Genomic DNA, 21,488 nt, shown 5'->3' with positions numbered 1-21,488 from the left:
ATGTTTATGTTCATGACAGCATGATCAGAAAAAGACTCAACAAGTGTGGCTTTCATTGAAGGGTGGCTAGGAAAAAGTCCTTTCTCTCAAAAAGAGAATATGGAGCAGGACTTAGGTTTGCAAAATTGCATCTAAACAAACCACAAAAGTTCTGAAACAATATCCTTTGGACTGATGAGACCAAGGTGGAGATGTTTGGTGAAAACCACAAACACCTCATACCAACTGTGAAGCATGGTGGTGGAGGGGTGAGGATTTGGGTTTGTTTTGCAGCCACAGGACCTGGGCAACTTGTAGTCATTGAAACAACAATGAACTCCACTTTATACTTATATTCTTGAGACAAATGTGAATCAAATCTTTCCAGCAGCTTTAGCTGGGCTGAAACTGGGTCATGCAAGGGACAGTGATCCCAATCACACATCTGAATGCCTTAAGAAGAAAAAACATCAAAAATGTTAGAGTGGCCAAGTCATATTCCAGACCTCAACCCCACAGAGATGTTGTTGTGGGCTCTTAAGGGGCAACGGTGGCAATGGTGGCTTGGTGGTTAAGGTTCTGGGTTACTGATCAGAAGGTTGGGGGTTCAAGCCCCAGCACTGCCAAGCTGCTACTGTTGGGCCCTTGAGCAAGGCCTCAACCCTCTCTGCTCCAGGGGTGCTGTATCATGACTGACCCTACACTCTGGGCTGCATGGCTTACATGCTGGGGTCAAAGAAAAGATTTTCACTGTGCTCTAATGTATATGTGATCAATAAAGATTAATTCATAACATGAAGGAATATTGTAAAGAACAGTGGGCCAAAATTTCTTGAGAGACGATAAACTCCTACAGAAAATGTTCACTTCAAGTTATTGTTGCTGGTTCTACATGTTACTGAATGATATACTGTACTTATTTTTTTCCTACCTGCTTTTTAAATGTTGGATTACTTTTTGAGAAATAATGACTACATACAGTTACAACTTTTGAACAGGATGATCGGTGTAAATTGTTATTTTGTTTAAAGATCTTATCCTTTTCCATTTAGTCCTGCCGTACAGAAGCTACATAAGATATTTACATGTTTCCCAGAAGACAAAATAACAGTTTACACCAATCATCCTGTTCAAAAGTTTACACCCCTGGTCTCTTAATGTACCGTGTTGTCTTCTTGAGCATCAGTGAATGTTTGCACATTTTGTAATAGTCGTGTACGAATCCCTCAGTCGTCCTCAGTATGAAAAGATGGATCTCAACATCACAGTTACTGTTGGAAAGGGAGCAAATATGTAGAAGATGCTGGAAAAGTAAAGAATGTGCAGGACCTGGAGGATTTTTCTGAAGAACAGTGGGCAGTTTAACTGCTCAGGAAAAACAACTATGACAAAACATAAACACAATCGTTGATCATCCAGGTAACAACACACAGCCTGAGGTTATTTGTTTGCGTATAGAAGTTGGTGAGGACCACACAATTGTAATTTATGCCCTGATAAATAAAAAAAAACATGAATTGAAGGAGGGTATACATTATTTTTCCAATGAATCTAGGTGATAGGCTTTTAGACCATAACAAATAATTAATGAAAGAAAAACAAACAGTAAAGACAACCATTTTAAAGATGACAAAGTTTAATGAAAGCTGAATTTTCACACAAAGTAAAGACTAAAAAGCTGGAATGAAATAATATTCACAAACATTTCAAAACACAAAGGTTAAGATATAACGAGTCCCAACAGCAGAAGTCTTGAACTTGATCATCCGGAACATCCTCTGCATCCACAGTGAGTGCACTCAATGATACGACCCTATAAGGAACAGAGAGAATGCTGACTGAACAATCCAACATGATTGTCTCCACTGACAATAACTTACACCTCAACCATAAATAACTAGAAGGAAAGACTGCAGGGGGTTAGGGGGACTTACTCTAAAATACACTATACGCACAAAAGTTTGCAGACATCTGACCATCACAGTCATATGTGCTTGTTGATCATCCCATTTAGATCGATTCCCCTCTTTGCTGTTATAATAATCTCCATACTATTCTGGGAAGGCTTTCCACTAGTTTTTGGAGCGTGGCTGTGGGGATTTGTGTTCATTCACCTACAAAAGCATTAATGAGATCAGGCACTAGTGTCGAGCGAGAAGACCTAGTGTTCCAGTTCATCCCAAAAGTGTTCAGTGGGGCTGAGGTTGAATGCAGGACACTAGAGTTCTTCCACTCCAAACTTCTCAAACCATGTCTTCATGGAGCTCGCTTTGTTCACGGGGCATTCCGTACTTTTACATGGACAACAATAATCTAATTTTAGCCCGATTAAGAACCTACCATGTAAACAGTGATTATTGATGACCTTAATCTGACTAAAGTCATACTCGAAGTAAACACAAATCGAATTAAGACATGTGGAGTATTCCTGTTTTAGTCACATTATCATCATTATCAAGTGCATTATAGACATGTACACACCTTAATCACACTATTAACGTCGTGTGGGAGTTTTCACCGCATTTTGCGACAGGACACGTACACACACGGCAGTGCTCAACCGTTTGACGGTAAACAAGAGAGCACAGCTGCGTCTGAAACCACATACTTACCTGCTATATAGTAGGAGAAAGATATGTATCTTGGTTACTATATAGTAGGTAAGTACGCGGTTTGGGACGCAGCCCACGGCTTCAAGCAGTCATCTATATGCACGTACAGCATGACAAATAATTAACTGCACTTGACGCTTTCATAAAATTAAAAATGAAACACCCAGAACTGTATACGGTACCATAACGAAAACGAACTGTATGTCGATACGTGAAATTCTGGAGGGAACGTCGGACAGCGTGGCGTGGGGACGTAATGACGTTAATCGATCTATGTTCTATAACATGTAAAACCTGAACATGAAAGGAATATTCTAAAAGCAACTCATGTAAACACCTTAATCACAATATTGTCTCATTCAGAATAAGGTCAGTAATTAGATTATTGCTGTCCATGTAAACGTAGTCAGTGTCATGCTGGAACAGGTTTGAGCTCCAGTGAAGGGAAATTGTAATACAAGAGCACGTAATGACATTTTAGACAATTATGTGCGTCCAACTTTGTGGCAACAGTGTGTGGAAGAACAGCAAATGGGTGTGATGATCAGGTGTCCTCAAACCTCTGGCTATACAGTGCAACTTCTAAACGATCTTACCACTTCCAGTTTGCCTTTAGGCACTCTGCATATGCAATTTGTTCCAAAATTGGTGTCTCGTGTCTGAATGCAGCGAAGACAGCACAGATTTTCGTAGCCCTGCTTCTTCCACTTCGCAATGAGATTCTTGTCAGCATAGCCTTCTTTTATACAGTAATCATAGAGCTCTGCAAACCAAGTAAACACAAAACACCAATAGCTATTAACAACGTACAGCTAAACACTTAAAAGCAAACTAGGTGGTGGAAGTCTGCACGGGTGAAATGACCTCTGCTGATTGCTTTTCTTTTGTAAAACAGGTCGAAAATGTAGCGGCTCCGCTGGTGATGAAGTCTGAATATTGGCCAAAGGGACTCGACTTTCCGTTTACCCTCATGAGGCTCGGTTTCAGCTGGGAATTACAGTACAAACATTAGCAGCAATTCACCAACACTGTATATCAAGCAAAATAAGATAAAAACCCATCATGTAATTAACTGAATGTATTATAAGCGCATAACAAATGATTCAAACAGTAGCCGACTAGCTACTCAGCTAGCTTCAACCATCTATAAGCGAGCCATGTCTGAACATACCTTCCCTCATTTTCTGATCCAATTCATCAAGAGTGGGCTCGATCAGCTCCCAACCGTCCGGGGGTGGCTTTCTGCTTCTCTTCACTTTGGGCATGACTTCAAATCAATATAAAAATATATATATATAATAAGTAATAATTATCTCAGTTGTTTACGAGCTGCTACAGCACAGGATCTTTAGTCGCGTTTTGTTTACGTCACAGAAGAGGTCCTTAGCGTTTTCCCGACGTCTCAATAAAAAAGAAAAAAAGAAAAGAAAAGGAACGTCCTTCTGAAATATTCTATGAAAACTATGTATACTGATGACATTTGTGAGATATCATTAAAGATTTCTACACTTGATATAACAACGTTAAAGAAATATCACGTTAAAAAAAATGTGTGTTGTTTGTTTTTTAAATAACAACAACTGGTGTGTTGATTTTGCCATATTGCATCAGGCTAGGTGTCCGTGGAGTGCCTGAGAGAAAATAAAAGCGATAGCATGGTAGACTGATTTTTGGTAGGCTGAGATTAGTGTTTTGAAGAGAACTGGACGTTATTGTTTGTTTCTTTTGTTTTCCACTATCATAAGTAATTAGTCATTGGATTCTCCCAACTTTTATTATACTTGTAGAGTTTGTTACGCTTACGTTAAACTTGTGTTGTTGTTAGCAACTTAGCTAACACGCTATAGCTAGCTGTAGTTTTACTTTATTGTCAGTTTGTCGTGTTACCCAAATTGGGATTCTGCTTAGCTACATCACTGAATTAGACATTAGGTTAATTATCTTTTATCCTCTGAACATCATCATGCCTAAAGGAGGTAAGACACTGCTCTTATCCTGAGTGACACTAGTGCAGTTGTCACAGACAAGCAGGTCAATAATAATGTAATACCTGGTGAATTATTAACACCTACCTGTACAATATATCAGCTGTTGGCTTTAAGGACAGTGTTGTGAAATTGCATCCTACTTGTATTCTTGTTTAGGTCACCTAATTCATTTGTATTGAGCAGTACTTTTGTTAAGTTTTATTTATTCTGTTCTGATTATACAAATGTTCTATTTCCAGGAAAGAAGGGTGGACATAAGGGTCGGATGAGAACGTACACAAGTCCTGAAGAGATAGATGCTCAGATGAAAGCTGAAAAAGAACGAAAAAAGGTAATGATGATTGGAAAACATCACCTGGACTTTTTCACCTGGTATAAAGTATATGTTTGTTTGTATGTAAGGCTTAATGTGTGTATGTATGTGTGTATGTATATATATATAATTTTTTTTCTTTCTTCCAGAATGAAGAGGAGGAAGAAGGAGGAGCAGTGAATGATATGAAGGATGACAAATTGGCAGGATCAGGTTCAGAGGACAGTGATGATGAAAGCTCTCACGTAAGCCTTGTCTAATCTTTTACCTGCCAAGTGCTCTTTTGAGCCAGTGTTGAGTTTACAAAGAAATTAACCAACAATAGCTTAGGTGAACACATTGTTCGAGGTCTAATTGGTGAGTGAATCTTTGCAGTAAAAGCTTTATTAGCATCGGGGGGAGGAAGGAAGTGTATCCGTGTCAATATTTCTGTTAGTTGTTCTCTTCGTGCTTTGCTACCGACCTAAGACTCTGGAACCCTTTGATTCAAGTTGGATGTGCGCTGTTTCATCTGGTGGACGTTATACCAATAGATTACATTTTAATTCAGGATTTCTCAATAATGTTCCAAACTGCGATGTTTCCACTATGCCAGTCCGATGAACACTTTATCTTTATAAAGCAGCAGTTGTTTGAGATGGAGGGAGTTTTACTACCGGCAGTCTGTCAACTAGTGCAGCACATCGGAGGAGAAAACTACATTTCAGACCTTTTTTTATTACTGTTTTTATTCCATTTGAATTTTCCTTCTTTGTCACAGAAAAGAAAAGGTGTGGAGGGATTAATAGACATTGAAAACCCTAATCGTGCTGCTCAGAAAACCAAGAAAGTAACAGAACTAGAACTTGAGGAACCCAAACAGCTTTCTAGAAGAGAGAGGTAAGGGCCACCAAGGTGGGTATCGCAAATGTTAATGGCTGAGAAACACTGACTGTTTACCTCCTGTTTGGTTTGTAAATGAGAATTGCATGACTTCTGTCAGAATTTGGATTAAGATGTGATTTTATATGAAAATCTGCCTGATCAACATTTCAGAGAGGAGATCGAAAAACAGAAGGCCAAAGAAAGATACATGAAGATGCATTTAGCAGGAAAGACAGATCAAGCCAAAGCAGACTTAGCCCGGCTTGCGATAATTCGAAAGCAACGTGAAGAGGCTGCAAAGAAAAAAGAAGAGGAAAGGAAAGGTAAATTGGGGCACATTTACAGTCTCCTCCGAAAATATTGGAACAGCAAGGCAAACTCTACTGTTTTCGCTATACATTGAAGACATTTGAGTTTGAGATCAAAAAATGAATATGAACCGATAGACCAGAATTTCAGGTTTCATTTCCTTATATTTACAGCTTGATGTGTTAAACAACTTAGAACATGGCACCTTTTGGTGACTGACCACACAATTTGGGCAAGAGTACAGGAACAGAATCTTAAAGTAAATTCAAGGAAATAACACTTAATATTTGGTTGCATATCTCTTCCTTCAATAACCGCATCAAGCCTGTGACCCACTGACATCACCAGATTGTTTGCTTCAGGGGGTTTCTCCCTTCAGTCTCCTCTTCAGGAGGTGAAATGCTGCACAGTTGGGTTAAGGTCTGGTGACTGATTTGGCCAGTCTAAAACCGTCTACTTTTTGCCCCTGATGAAGTCCTTTGTTGAGTTGGAAATGCTATTTGGGTCATTGCTGCATGATAAAGTTCCCCCTGATTATATTGGATGCATTTTGTAAATTGGAAGGCAGATTGTTTCTGTGAACTTCTGAACTCATTCTGCTGCTAACATCATGACTTACATCATCAATAAAGATTAGTGTTCCTGTTCCAGAAGCAGCTATGACACTACCTCCACCATGCTTGACTGATGAGCTTCTGTGTTTTGGATCATGAGTAGATCTACTCTTTCTCTACACTTTGGACTTTCCATCACTTTGGTAAAGGTTACTCTTCATTCCAGAACTTTTGTGGCTCATCTCTGTATTTCTTTGCAAATTCCAATCTGTCCTTGTGAGTCTTGATACGGATGAGTGGTTTGCAGCTTGTGGTATAGCCTCTATATTTCTGTACTTGAAGTGTTCTTTGAATGGTGGGTTGTGATACCTTTACTCTTGCCTTGTGGAGGTTGTTGGTGATGTCACTAACTATTGTTTCGGGGGTTTTCTTCACAACTCTCACAATGTTTCTGTCAACCGCTCTTGTTTTCCTTGGCTGACCTGTTCCATATCTGGTTGTCAGTGCACCAGTGGTTTCTTTCTTTTTCAGGACATTCCAAGTTGTTGTATTGGCTATGCCCAATGCTTCTGCAATGCCTCAGATTGATTTTTCCTCTTTTCTCAGCTTCAAAATGGCTTGCTTTTTTCGCCATACACAGCTCTCTGGTCTTCATGTTGTTTTATCCTTTTTAACAACAAATGCAATCTTCACAGGCGAAACCCAGGGCTCAAACCAAGAGTATACATTCAGAGCTATTAATTCTTTAAACAATCAATTTAACAGGACACCCCTTGGTAACAAAGAAACACCCATCAGTCACATGTTCCAATATTTCTGATCACTTGAAAAAATGGGTGGGTTCAAACAAAAGGTGCCATGTTCTAAATTGTTTAACACATCTAGATTTAAATGTGAGTAAATGAAAGCTGAAATTCTGATCTCTATCGTCTCATATTCATCTTTTGATCTTAAACCCAAATGTCTTTAATGTATAGTGAAAAAATCGAATTGGTCTTGCTGTTCCAATACTTTTGGATAGGACTGTATATTCTCTGGAGTACAAACAAATGGAATGTTGTGTAAGGCTTACAGCTTACAAAATGCTTAGAACATTACAATAAGAGGTATAATTTTTATTCCTGTTTTTTTTTATTTATTTTTTTGTGTGTGTTACTTTTATTGTAGCAAAAGAAGCAGCACAAGCAGCACAGGCAGCAGCAAAAGGACTTCATACACTGTCCCTGAAATGATAGTAACAATAAAATCAGAAAAGTTTTAAAGAACTGCAGTATACAAATATATGTATATTGATATATATTTTCGGGGACACGTTTTATTGTGATTGTGTTATGCTTTGTAAGACATTACAATGCAACATTTCATTGAAAAGGGATATTTATGCATTCTCAACGCTAACCTTGAAAGGCAGAAATTGATGCTTGGGAGTAGGTCAGGGAGTTTTCTGCAATGTAGTTAAATGACAATGCATAGATAGTTATTTAATGATACTAAATAAATAAATAATTTTATTAATATATTGTGTTGGAATTGCCATGTCAGATTGAATGAACTGTAAGATGTCATAAAAAAAAAGATAATTACTTTATGAATATGGGGCATCCAGATTTTTTTCCTCAATAAGCAATGTAATAATGTATTAACAACAGTGAGTATCAGCACACCATCGCAATTTCTGCTTATTATGAGATATACTCTATGCTATCTCTGAATGTATACCTCTCTTGTTTTTGAAGCCTGCCACACAACTTTATTTTCCATACTCATACTTTATTAATGCGTAGCCTTCTGCACATCTCGGTTACCATATTCATGAGATCAGTATATTCACCGGGTTTGTTTAAAAATATTACAGAGAGCATTCTAATAAAGTGACTATGTTCATTTAAAAATAAAAAATAAATTTAAAAAACTGCACACTATACATTTTTGTACAGGAATTTTAGGAAATAAAGAGAAATGGAACATGTTTTGTAGACCATTTAAACTTATTTAAACATAATCATGTTATGTCTAGTTAAATAACATCATAAATACACTGTATAGTATGTTCAAAAGTATGCTGACACTTGCCCCGTCACATTCCACAGTAATCTCTGTTTACTGTTATAATAACCTCCACCCTTCTGGGTAGGCTTTCCGCTAGATTTTGGAGCGTGACTGTGGGGATTTGTGTTTATTCAGCTATAAGAGCATTAATGAGGTCAGGTACTGATGAGGAGGCCTGGGTTGCAGTCGGTGTTCCAGTTCATCCCAAAAGTGTTCAGTGGGGTTGAGGTCAACGCTCTCAAGTTCTTCCAGTCCAACTTTCTCAAACCATGTCTTCATGGAGCTTGCTTGGTGCGCAGGAGCATCGTCATGCTGGAACAGGTTTGGGCCTCTTAGTTCCAGTGAAGTGAAATTGTAATCTTATAGTATACAAAGACATTCTGGACAGTTGTGTGCTTCCAACTTTGTGGAGGAATCACATATGGCTATGATGATCAGGTGTCCACATACTTTTGGCAATATAATGTCTCCCACTAAGCTAATAACCTACGCGGGAAAACGCTCATGTGACTTTATGGGGCGTGGACTCGGAGTTTTAACCACGCCTCCTTAGTCTGAGTAAGGTGTATAGTGTAGTGGGTGGGGAAATAATAATAATAATAATAATAATAATAATATAACAAATATTTTGCATGGACGAATTAAATAACTGTTAGTACCTGTCAGTCACAGGTTTCACTGACTGGTCGTAATGTGTTTTATAAGTTTTGTTACTCAAAGGACTTGACGTTTTCTAAAGATTTTCGAAAGATTTATATCACAACGCTTTGTGTGTGAGAAAAGTGCAGTATAAATAAAATGTATTTATTATTATTATTATTATTACTACTACTACTACTACTACTACAGCAAAATGCTTAAAAGTAGGCTTATTGTGACGGGATCAGGCTTTATGAATATTGAATTTTTCTAAAAGATAAAATTATAGCGTTATCAAAGTCAACAACATTTATCTGTTACATTTGATGTTACTTGTAAAGTATTCTATAAATCTATGAACACAGATTAAATGCATCAGAGAAAGATGAGTCAGTTTATTCATTTTTCATCCGGCCGGAACTATATGCAGGCAGCACAATGCTAACGGACGCAATTGCGTACGGACCATGAATAGATTTTATTTTATCCGACTTGTTAAGGCTTTATGAAGACTCTCAGAATTGAGAACTTCGGGGAAAAGTTGAGCAGGATTATACAAACTTTATACAAATCCGTCTAGCGTTAACCCGTCAGATAAAACAAATCTCTTTTTGGTGCGTACGCAATTTCGTCCGTTCGCATTGTGTTGCCTACATATAGTTCCGGCTGGACAACATGGAGAAAAGTTAATAAACTGTTACTACGCTTTTCCAGTGCATGTTCCAGCTAATTTCGAGCATCTCATCTCTATATTTATATATTTATATTTAATAGAACACTGTTGTTATTATGTTATTATTATTATTTATTATTATTATTATTATTATTATTATTATTATTATTGGAAATAGCACATTTGAGCGGGAATTAGTGTCATTGGATGCTGCTGTAAATAGACTTTATGTAAAACAAATAAAGAATTTTTTAACTTCACAAATCTCTCACAATAATATTGATCTCAGAATGGCTTTTTTTTAGCTAAATTTACGAAACTAGTCTGCTTGGTTCAGAAGATAATCCAGGATTTAATGATTGACAGGTTCAATCATGGTAGCCCCGCCCCTCAGTCGAGGTGCTCTCACGCCGCGTGCACTGACACTAGCTTTATCTGGAGAGGTGAAGAGCTTTTTCCAAACTTTCCTGGACTTTGAATCCTGACTTTATTGCATGAAAAACACACATAATCCCTGCATCTAATTTCCCTCTCAGTGGTAAAGGTAAGATCTTTCTTGCAGTGTTGTAATTTTGCTGAGAAACAAAAAATGTTTGGATATAATATTGATAAACAAACAGGCAGTATAGCACTAATGTCACAGATATAATAAGGAGCAACACTCACTATTATTAGTTATAGGTCTTGAAACCGGATTAAATCCATGTGTACAATGTTAGCAAAGGTACAGTAGGGTAGCCTGCTGCTAACCCAGATTCGTATTAGGTAGATTTATCAACACATGGTTAATAAAGCAGGCGTGTAATGTGTACATATTGCTATATTATGAGGACTGGTATTTTATGTGTTCACCGACCATGTTCCTCTTCACTTCTTCTGGTGTAATGAACGCTGTTACGCCATGACGCAGACGCTTGCTGCAGTTGCATCATGTTGAACCGAGAAACGAGGCCATGTCTGATCAAACATCTACTTCTACAGCTCACCAGATCCTCATTTCTGAGTATTGTATATTAACATTTTCACCAGTAGCCACTGAGAAACAATCTGAGCCTGTGAGGAATCACTGCAAGGTCCATCACGAGGAGGAAACTCCCTCATGTTGTTGATAAGAACACGTTCCTGCTAATCATGAAAGAAACCAAAACCCATCAAACTATTTAAGTGAGATGTGCCTGTGCAGACTATCTGCCCAAGCTTGTGGACACCTGATCACTCTCATGTGGTTCTTACCCAGGCTGTTTCAACAAAGTTAGAAGCACACAATTGTACAGAATGTCTTTGTATGATGTAGTATTATAATTTCCCTTCAATGGAATTAAGAGTTTGCCTCGCACCTCTGAGGTTGGGGGTTCGAATCCCACCTCTGCCCTGTGTGCGCAGAATTAGCGTGTTTTCCCTGTGATTCGAGGGTTTCCTCTGGGTACTCCTTGTTTTCAATTTGTCCACAGTTTGAGAACGTGTGTGCAATTGGCGCCCCGTCCGGGGTGTGTCCCCCCGGGTGAGTTCCCTGGGATAGGCTCCAGGTTCTCCCGTGACCCTGTGTTGGATAAGTGTTATGGAAAATGGATGGAACTTGGAGGCTCAAACCTGTTCCAGCATGACCGTGCTACTGTCCTCAAAGTAAGCTCCATGAAGACATGGTTTGAGAAGGTTGGAGTGGAAGAACTTGAGAGTCCTGACCTCAACCCCACTGAACACCTTTGGGATGAACTGGAACACCGACTGCACCCCAGACCTCCTCTCCTAACATTACTAATGCGCTTGTAGATGAATGAATACAAATCCCTACAGCCACGCTCTAAAACGTGGACTGGGATGTTCAACAAGTACATACGGATGTGATGGTCAGGTGTCCACATACTTTTGGCCGTATTGTGAAGGTGCAAATCTTGGAAAATTCAAACGATCCTATTGGAATTCCTTTAGCATCCTTTTTTCAATTCCTTGAAGGTGTTTTTTAACAGTTAAACACTGGTAGACAGAGAAAACGTTCCAAACTGTCATTATTCTTTGAGAACCTACTGCCCTTTATAATTGTAACTTGTTTTTATGTTAAGAACATGGCACACAACGATTGTTGCATTGACAAAGATACATGGGAGTCTCACAACAGGATGCTGCAGGAGCCTCTCGGCACCAACGATCCTGAGGTATCTTCCTGTGTAAACTTACTGTCTTAATATGTTGCGTCACGGATAAGGTTTGAACGGATTTTGTGTTTGCGCGTCAAACATGTCAATAGGTATTTGATATCATTAAGAAGGAGAAAAAGAGACAGACGAACGGTTTAGAGCTCATCGCATCTGAGAACTTCACAAGTCGTGCTGTTTTGGAGGCGTTGGGCTCGTGCATGAACAACAAATATTCAGAAGGATATCCTGGCCAGAGGTAAATCTGTTGTATTTAAATGTCTAAAGATAGGAAGCATTTATTGTATATTGTGTTTGTTGTAATATTAAAACATCAGCTCTCGGCAAAAATATCATTAGATACTATGGTGGCACGGAGCATGTGGATGAACTGGAGCGTCTCTGTCAGCAACGAGCGTTGAAGGTTTATGGTCTTGACCCGGAGAAATGGGGTGTAAATGTGCAGCCTTATTCCGGTAAGTATTTAAGCTTGGATATTTGGTGTTTTGAACTCTGGCCTTATCATATCAAAGGTTACTCATGAACATGTTGTGTTCAGGGTCACCTGCCAACTTTGCAGTGTACACAGCAGTCGTGGAGCCTCATGGAAGGATCATGGGTCTGGATCTCCCTGACGGTGGACACTTGACCCATGGATTTATGACGGACAAGAAAAAAATTTCCGCCACCTCCATTTTCTTTGAGTCTATGCCGTACAAGGTATATGTTCATTTATAGGGCTTAATATTGCTTAACTTTGGGTACTTGAAGTCCTCTTCATGGTAAATCATTATATCGTTATCAATAGGAGGATTTACATTACATATTTTATTTCTAGGTAAACCAGGAGACTGGTTACATTGATTACGACCGACTACAGGAAAATGCTCGTCTGTTCCACCCAAAATTGATCATTGCAGGTTTGTTTTGTTGCTGCAACAATTTTGTAAGTCCTATAGTCCTTTTATATAATTATGTACTTTACACTATGTTCTCTACAGTCTAGTGTATGAATTTTAGAAGGGCAGTATAATCTCAAATGGAACACTAATGGTTTTTATTAACCGGAAGTACAAGTCATTTCTCTTTCAATGCGAGATGAAAGCTGGTAAATTACAAAGCCCGGTAGACGACCCATGAAACTGTACCTTGCTACGGTGAATTTTTAAAATGCTGAAAAATAAAAATAAATGGCATAACGAGGGCTAATTTAAGAGAACTCAACTCGCCTTTGTAAGATGTATTGTCCACTGGAGTGTCGTCGGCCATTTTGAAAATATTTTCTCATCCAGCGTGAGCGCATGGTAACCCCTCCCCTCTTCTACTGCGTAAGCAAAGCTGCAACCTTTGAGTGCATGAAGTGTCCAACGTTCCACACTTGTTTTTTCGGTGGAATAGTGCATCATCCACGTACTTGAAATTAGAGGCGGACCAATAGCAAACTTTCCAGATAACTAAGTTGGGCCGTACGTGCTGATAACCAATTAATCAAGTGATAGTTTTTAAAATTGGTACTGAATGAAAACATAGCACTTAACGTAAAATGTTGTTGAAGGTTCTTACAAAAATAAACAGTACTGACTGTGCCATGAAAATGTACTGTACTTTTTAAGTTAAATAAATGTATATTAACTATTAATAAATAAAGTAAATAAAAGATGCATCCAAACTGAACCAAAAAGTAACACTCCACATAAAAATAGAGACATTGAAAATGAATCAAAAAACATTTCAAACAACACAACAAAATTTGTTAGTGATGGGTTTTATTTCGCCTCTAGAGGCCGCTCTCATACAGTGTGAACCCACTCCTCCCACTATTTATACTACAAAATGGCATAGAATAGTGCATTTTGGTAGTATGTGATTCAGGACCCACCTAATAATTGAAATGTAATTACGACACAGTGTATGAGTGATCCATTCATCCAGATCTTGGCAGTATATAAAGAAACAAAAGCTGTAGATCTGAATGTAACTAAGTTAATCATGGCTAAGCGTTCACTCAATTGGCTCACAAGGGGGGCCATGCCTCAAGCAGCTCTCGCGCACCTCTCTGTTGCCCTAGATGTGTTTTTGAGTTCTCAGAAACTGAATATGGGCGTCCCAGTCAGCCTGATGATTTCTTTAGCTTGGATTGAATCGGTGAGGAAAGGCTTTTTCTCTGTGTGTACGTGTGCGTGCCTTATGGCTCTATCTTTGCCATATTAGCACTGGAGTGTACACATATAATGTTTTCATCAATACTTACTGGCCATCAGTGTCGTCGCTTATCTGGAAGCTGAAATACCAGACCTTAAAGCGGGGAATCTTCCAGCTCTTGCTTGGTGCCGAATGTAAAAATCTGTGTAGTCTCTCCTGATTGGAGATGAAGAGGAAGCTCTTTTGGGTGTGATTATGTTTAAAGGTTAATTGCACATCATGTAATACAAGCAGTGTTTTATAATGATTAGCCTGCTTTATTACGTTAAGTGTTGAATCTATTGTTTTATATGTTAGAGCTTTGTATATGGTGCATCGTTACTGCCCTTGTACGCTAAGCTTCTTCTGTGTCTTCTCTTCTTCTCAGGTACCAGTTGCTACTCGCGTAACCTGGATTATAGTCGCCTGCGGACGATTGCAGACGAGAATGGGGCGTACCTGCTGGCTGACATGGCTCACATTAGTGGACTTGTTGCAGCTGGAGTGATTCCATCTCCCTTTGATTACTGCGATATTGTTTCCACAACTACCCATAAGACCCTGAGAGGCTGCAGATCTGGAATCATCTTTTACAGGAAAGGTTGGTTATTTGTGACTGTGGGGGGAAAAAGATCAGTGAAGTTTGTTTGCTGTATTTTTGTGTGCGAGATATAAGTCTCAGTGTGTAAACATGTTACTTACTAGGTGTGCGCAGTGTGGATGCAAAAACAGGGAAGGAAAGTCTTTACAACTTGGAGAGTTTGATCAATCAGGCTGTGTTTCCTGGCCTGCAAGGAGGACCTCATAACCATGCCATTGCAGGTGACCCATTTTGGTATCTCTTAACCTACAGATGTTAACTCTGAGAAGCAATGCAAGGGTATTCCATTTTATCTTGTTGTTTTTAGTTTTAATCCATTTCTAAGGGTGCCAGAGAGGACACTGTATGTTCTTTTATTAGGTTTGGAGAACTGTTAAACCGATATCTATTTCTCTTCTCAGATTGTTCTGCTAATAATAGTGTTAATTTTGTTAATGAAAACGATGGCGGAAAATGTTCATTGACGACCTTTTTATACCCGCGACGATGACGAGATGACACTGACATTATTAAACGCTAACCGTGACTGTATCAACTTGCAATATTGTTGACGAAAAAAACAAGACTAAAATGTGGTTTGTATAATAACAACTTTACCAAAATCTCTCTTCATTTTTGTTGACAAAAAAAGAGGAGAGAAAATATCCTGTTCATTGGATGGCATGAGCAGCAGTTTCCTGTGCTGTGTGCGGCGTATCAGGGCTCAGTAAGCACAGTGGGGAGTAGCTTTAAAACTAACATTCGATTTGGCTAGATTGACTGAAATGTTCATCAATAATAATCTTATGGTTAAAAATGTCTTGCCTTTTTTTTTTTTTTTTTTTTTTTTTAACTAAGATAAGACAAAAATGGGCAGACTTTTAATTAGTTAAAACTTGATTTAAAAAAAAAAAATAGCATAAGGTTGACCAAATAGGATAAAACTGTCAAGGACATTTGACACATGACTAAGACTAAATTAAAAATAAAATTGAATAATTATAAATTTAATATATCTATTTAATGTTATTTCCAGTAAGGGAACATAGTGAGTATCCATGCTCCCTGGTTTTTGCCATGCATTGTGGGATTTTTTTTTTTAGGGAGTGAATGTTCCAGTGCACTGGAAGGATTTTGTGATCGAGACAGCCGTTAAAATGGCCGCCTCGCTGATCAATGCTCTGACTACTGAACTAGGGAGCTGATTGAGACGCACCCACGGATTCAATTGTGGGGTTCAGATCCTCCCGTGTGAAGAGCGCAAATCCATAATTTGGCGGGGAAAAACACTTTCATCAGTTTTTGAACAAATCAAAATAAAATACAATAACAATCCTGCCAACTGATGGATGTTTATGATGGGGGGAAAAAAACTGTGTTGATTTTCCATTTAAAATGCAGTATTATTTAATAGATTGTAGAACAAGTGATTTGCACTTTTCTTTGACGATGCTTTTTATTTTATGGGATTTTGAGTAGGAGTGGCTGTAGCACTGAAGCAGGCAATGACTCCAGAGTTCAAGGTCTACCAGTTACAAGTGCTGGCAAATTGCAAGGCTTTGTCAGTGGCTCTGGTTGAAAAGGGCTACAGAATTGTCACCGGTAAGCTTGTTTATCATTTACTAGCCATACTAAGCTGTCTTTCATTTCCAGAGATGAGACTGACATTGCAGAAGGGTTGATAAAATTAAACCGGATTAGGTGTCGCACCACTATTCATTTTTACCAGTTGACCAGTAATAATAAAAAAAAAAGTCAACTGGTTAGCTTTTCCATAATTAAAGCATAATTAAATGCTGATAAGCAGCAAACTGCACTTCAGGTAGCATATACAGGCTACAAATTACATTTCCAGCTTTAATGTTGTTGTTTTTTTCTTCTTATAGCTGCACTGAAAATGATGACGCAACTAAATAAACATGCAAAATAATTGTGTATAATAATTCTGTACACTTCAAGGATGTACCTATTCTTAAAATTCACTCGTGGATAACTTGACCGCTCAGCTAAAACGGTTGATTCTGGAGCTGAGAGTGTAGAGCAGGGAAGTCAGCAGAGTCCTCCTTATAGCTCAGACCTTGTATGAGGAATGCTATGTCTACAGCAGGCCTAGCTGAATGGGACGCTCTCTATCGATTTAGTTTTTAAGGACACGTATAACTCTGGGAGGAATTCCTCCCTTTATATAAAGTGCTATGAAAGTCATAGTGTTCCAGTAAAGCAGGAAAAAAATGCTTTCCTACTACTGCTTGCACAATGTTGACTGTAGAATCTGATTCATCTAATTTCCAGACTAACTACTGAAGTATGTTTCTTTTTTTTTTTTTTTCCGATCAGCCATAACATTAAAATCACTTGTGTCCCTTGTGCCACAAGAACAGCTGTGACCCATCGGGTCATGGACTCCACAAGACTTCTGAAGATGTGCTGTGGTATCTGGCACCAGGACATTGAGATCTGGGGAATTTGGAGGCCATGTCAACACCTTTGTCATGTTCCTCAAACCGTTCCTGAACAGTTTTTGCAGTGTGGCAGGGCTCGTTATCCTGCTGAAAGTATCTAATGTCATTAGGGAATACCGTTGCCATGAAGGGGTGTACTTGGCCTGCAATAATGTTTAGGTAGGTGGTACGTGTCAATGTAATATCCACATGAATGCCAGGACCCAAGGTTTCCCAGCAGAACATGACGCTGCCTCTGCCGGCTTGCCTTCTGCCCAAGGTGCATCCTGGTGCCATCACTTCCCCAGGTAAGAGGCATACACGCATCCAGCCGTCCACGTGATATAAAAGAACTTGTTTCAGCAGACCAGGCCACCTTCTTCGAGTCAGCATGGCCTCTCTGATCAGTCTGCAGTTACACAGCCCCATACACAGCAAGCTGTTATGCACTGTGTTTTGACACCTTTCTGTCATAGCCAGAATGACCTATTTCAGCAATTTGTGCTACAGTAGCTCTTCTGTTGGATTTCTCAGACCAGGCTAGCCTTCTCTCCCCACATGCATCAGTGAGCCTTGCGTGCCCATGACCCTGTTGCCGGTTCACTGGTTGTCCTTCCACGGACCACTTTTTGTAGGTACTAATCACTGCATACCGGGAACACCCCACAAGACCTGCTGTTTTCGGAGAAGTTCTGACCCAGTCGTCTCGCCGTCACAATTTGGCTCTTGTCAAAGTCCTTCAGAACCTTACACTTGCCCATTTTTCCTGCTTCCAACACATGAACTTCGAGAACTGACTGTTCACTTGCTGCCTAATAAATATATCCCACCGCTTGACAGTTGCCACTGTAACAAGATAAATAATGATATATACTTCACCTCTTGGAGGTTTTAATGTTATGGCTGATCGGTGTAAAATGCTCATTTAATTTCTTTGCTATGGCTTACCTGCCAACAGAATACTTGCATTAAAAAACAAACAGTTCATGCCATTTAAGAGAATCATTTTATCTGTGGTCCTACAATGAAAACGTTTAGTAGAAACCTGTAATATAATAGTTTGTAATGACCTTGAAGGAAATCCGATTGTCAGGTTATAGTACAGTCGCAGTTGCAACAGTCCCATGTCTCACAAGAACTTGTGGTGAGTAAATAGTTTCACAAAGGCCTTCTGCTAATGGAGTAAATTCATAGGAAGTTCATAGGTAATCCTTTGTCCTTGTTTGAGTCACTTAACATCACTTCTCAGAGGAGTTTTTAATAAAATTGAAATCCTGATCTGCCTGGAAACAGACAAACTAAGCACTGCAACATTTCTTCAGTTTATTATTGGAATTATCTGATCTTATCTCTCTTATCTGCATCTGCTTTCAGGTGGTTCTGATACTCATCTAATCTTGCTTGACCTCCGTCCAAACGGAACTGATGGTGGAAGGGCAGAGAAGGTGCTGGAGGCCTGTGCTATTGCTTGTAACAAGAATACCTGCCCAGGTGACATCCTGTTTTATAATAAGGTTTTATTTGTGTACACCAAATAATGCAGAGTGATCCAAGTCTCCTCTTGCTGTGGTGCACTGCTGTGAATATACTGTGTTTTATTTGTAGAATAAATGTGATCATTACACAACGACTGATCTTTAGGCACACACTCATACATGCACACACAAACCTAATTTTTGATTTTACATCTTGCAGGTGATAAGAGTGCCTTGCGCCCAAGCGGTCTCCGTTTAGGCTCTCCTGCTCTCACGTCACGAGGGCTAGTGGAGGAGGATTTCCGCATGGTTGCAGAATACATTCACAGATGTGAGAGAATTGCATCTTACAGAATTATATTATTTAGAAAAGTAAGGATTTGTCATTTTAAACAACATTTTGTGATTTGTCTCTGGTTTTAGGCATTCAGTTAACTATGGAGATCCAGACAAACATGAACCCCAAAGCCACTTTGAAGGAGTTCAAGGAAACATTGGCTCAGGATGAGAAATATCAAAAGAGAATTACGGAAATCCGAGAGGAGGTCGAGGCTTTCGCTGGAAAATTCCCCATGCCTGGACTGCCTGAGCTATGAGTCTAATCCTGATTCTCTGTTTGTGACCTGAGCTTTAACTGCTAAAGTATATCAGACCTATGAATTCTACCACACAGTTTGTAGTGTGAATAGATTTGCTTGGGCATTGATATGTCTGCTGACCAAAATTAAAAGAAAAACCCCAAAAACAGGGACTTGTATGTGACTCGGGTGATTAAATAAAAGCAAAGTTAAGAGGAATTTGTCTTAGTGTTTTATCTAAGGCACAGTTAAGTATCATTACTGCCTCTTCTTAACTCCAATTGTTTTATTGAAAAAGATGTTTCCTTTTCTGGAAGCTCTACATTTTTTTTCCTGTTTTCAAATCTGTTGACTTTCTGACATTACATACTTACACAGATCAGCCATAACATTAAAACCACTGACAGATGAAGTGAATAACATTGATTATCTGGTTATAATGGTACCTATCAATCGGTGGGATACTGTATATTAGGCAGCAAGTGAACAGTCGGTTCTCGAAGTTGTTGTGTTGGAAGCAGAAAAAATGGGCAATCGTAAGGTTCTGAGTGATTTTGACAAGGACCAAATTGTGATGGGTCAGAGCATCTGGGTCATTCCCAGTATGCAGTGGTTAGTACCTACTTAAAGTGGTCCAAGGAAGGACAACCGGTGAACCAGCAACAGTGTCATGGACCTGTCAGAGTGAACATGCTGGCCCCTGTCCGTAGCCGAAAGCGCTTAGAATGGGTGATTGGTGTATTTTAAAAGTACTGCCTGTTTACTAAACGATAGGTCCATCCATCCATCCATCTTCAACCGCTTACTCCTTTTCAGGGTCACGGGGAACCTGGAGCCTATCCCAGGGAGCATGGGGCACAAGGCAGGGTACACCCTGGACAGGGTGCCAGTCCATCGCAGGGCAATCACACACACATCACAATCACACACCCATTCATACACTACGGACACTTCAGACACGCCAATCAGCCTGCCATGCATGTCTTTGGACTGGGGGAGGAAACCGGAGTACCCGGAGGAAACCCCCACAGCACGGGGACTAAACTATAGGTGTACATTTTAAAGGGATCTGGTGAGACCAAAACAAACAAGTCATGGACTCTGATTGTTTTTAGTCCTTTGTGGTGGTCAGATATGAAGCTTCCAGGATGAATATAGGCCATGCTAAGAAAGATGTGATCATATTAGGCACTGCACAGTGTTAGCATGGCACTTCACACATTGCACACATGGCACTGTGTTACATTTATCAGGTTCATTTATACATGTTCAGTAAATGCTTTCTAGATCAGTCTCGCTGTGATTTAAATGACTTTGTTTATATTGTGGGGAAATAGAAATAAATTCATTGGAAATGATTACAGGAAGGTATGAACAGAAATATCTGAGGGTAGGACTGGTGAAGAGTGTCAGAGGGAGCAGATGGGATTGGTCAGACTTCCTTCTGGAGCAGGTGTGAGTGAGATTAAAACATACAGTCCTGTACACATCTCTGCAGTAACCCTCACACCACTACTAACTAACACCTATCTTTCTGTTCCTTATTGTTCTGTATAGCATGTCAGTCCGTGCGTTTACATGGACAACAATAATCCAATATTAACCCGATAAAGACGATACTGTGATTAAGAAACTAGCATGTAAACAGCAATTTTTAATTACCTTAAGTCATACTCGAAGTAAACACAAATGGAATTAAGACGTGGAGTATTCCTGTTTTAGTCGTGTTATTGACGTGTATTACAGACATGTACTAACCTTAATCACACTATTAACATCGTGTGGGAGTTTTCACCGCATTTTGTGACAGGACACGTACACACACGGCAGTGCTCAACCGTTTGACGGCAAACAAGAGAGCACGGCTGCGTCCCAAACCACGTACTTGCCTTCTATATAGTAGGAGAAATACATGTATCTCGGCTACTATATAGTAGGTAAGTACGCGGTTTGGGACGCAGCCCACGGCTTCAAGCAGTCGTCTATTTGCACATACAGCATGACAAATAATTAACTGCACTTGAAAATTAAAAATGTAACACTCAGAACTGTATACGGTTCCGTAACGAAGACGAACTGTATGTCGATACGTGAAATTCTGGAGGGAACATCGGACGGCGT

General features: G+C 39.4%; 3 protein-coding genes across 3 annotated transcripts; 2 read left to right on the top strand and 1 right to left on the bottom strand.

Moving 5' to 3' along the window:
* Positions 1-1,467: 1,467 nt before the first annotated feature.
* Positions 1,468-3,985, bottom strand: bud31 (BUD31 homolog). Its single transcript, XM_053613287.1, has 4 exons — positions 3,763-3,985; positions 3,456-3,578; positions 3,188-3,354; positions 1,468-1,792 (listed from the first exon to the last, which is right to left on the bottom strand). The coding sequence occupies exons 1-4, from the start codon at positions 3,854-3,856 to the stop codon at positions 1,742-1,744; spliced, it is 435 nt and encodes a 144-aa protein (XP_053469262.1). The 5' UTR covers positions 3,857-3,985; the 3' UTR covers positions 1,468-1,741.
* Positions 3,986-4,212: 227 nt separating this feature from the next.
* On the top strand, positions 4,213-8,588 carry pdap1b (pdgfa associated protein 1b). The gene is made up of 6 exons (XM_053613286.1): positions 4,213-4,567; positions 4,819-4,910; positions 5,042-5,137; positions 5,653-5,771; positions 5,928-6,079; positions 7,787-8,588. Exons 1-6 carry the CDS (start codon positions 4,555-4,557, stop codon positions 7,849-7,851), a joined length of 537 nt encoding a protein of 178 aa, XP_053469261.1. The 5' UTR covers positions 4,213-4,554; the 3' UTR covers positions 7,852-8,588.
* Positions 8,589-10,365: 1,777 nt separating this feature from the next.
* On the top strand, positions 10,366-19,613 carry LOC128600224 (serine hydroxymethyltransferase, cytosolic). Its single transcript, XM_053612548.1, has 12 exons — positions 10,366-10,524; positions 12,041-12,133; positions 12,226-12,371; positions 12,473-12,588; positions 12,672-12,832; positions 12,951-13,032; positions 14,682-14,894; positions 14,999-15,115; positions 16,353-16,475; positions 18,689-18,805; positions 19,010-19,120; positions 19,213-19,613. Exons 2-12 carry the CDS (start codon positions 12,044-12,046, stop codon positions 19,383-19,385), a joined length of 1,449 nt encoding a protein of 482 aa, XP_053468523.1. The 5' UTR covers positions 10,366-10,524; positions 12,041-12,043; the 3' UTR covers positions 19,386-19,613.
* The last annotated feature ends 1,875 nt before the right edge of the window (positions 19,614-21,488 follow it).

Source organism: Ictalurus furcatus, chromosome 24 (assembly GCF_023375685.1).
Source record: "Ictalurus furcatus strain D&B chromosome 24, Billie_1.0, whole genome shotgun sequence".
Lineage (NCBI taxonomy): Eukaryota > Metazoa > Chordata > Actinopteri > Siluriformes > Ictaluridae > Ictalurus > Ictalurus furcatus.
Note: the sequence above shows the minus strand (reverse complement) of the source record. Positions and strands in the feature narration are given on the sequence as shown.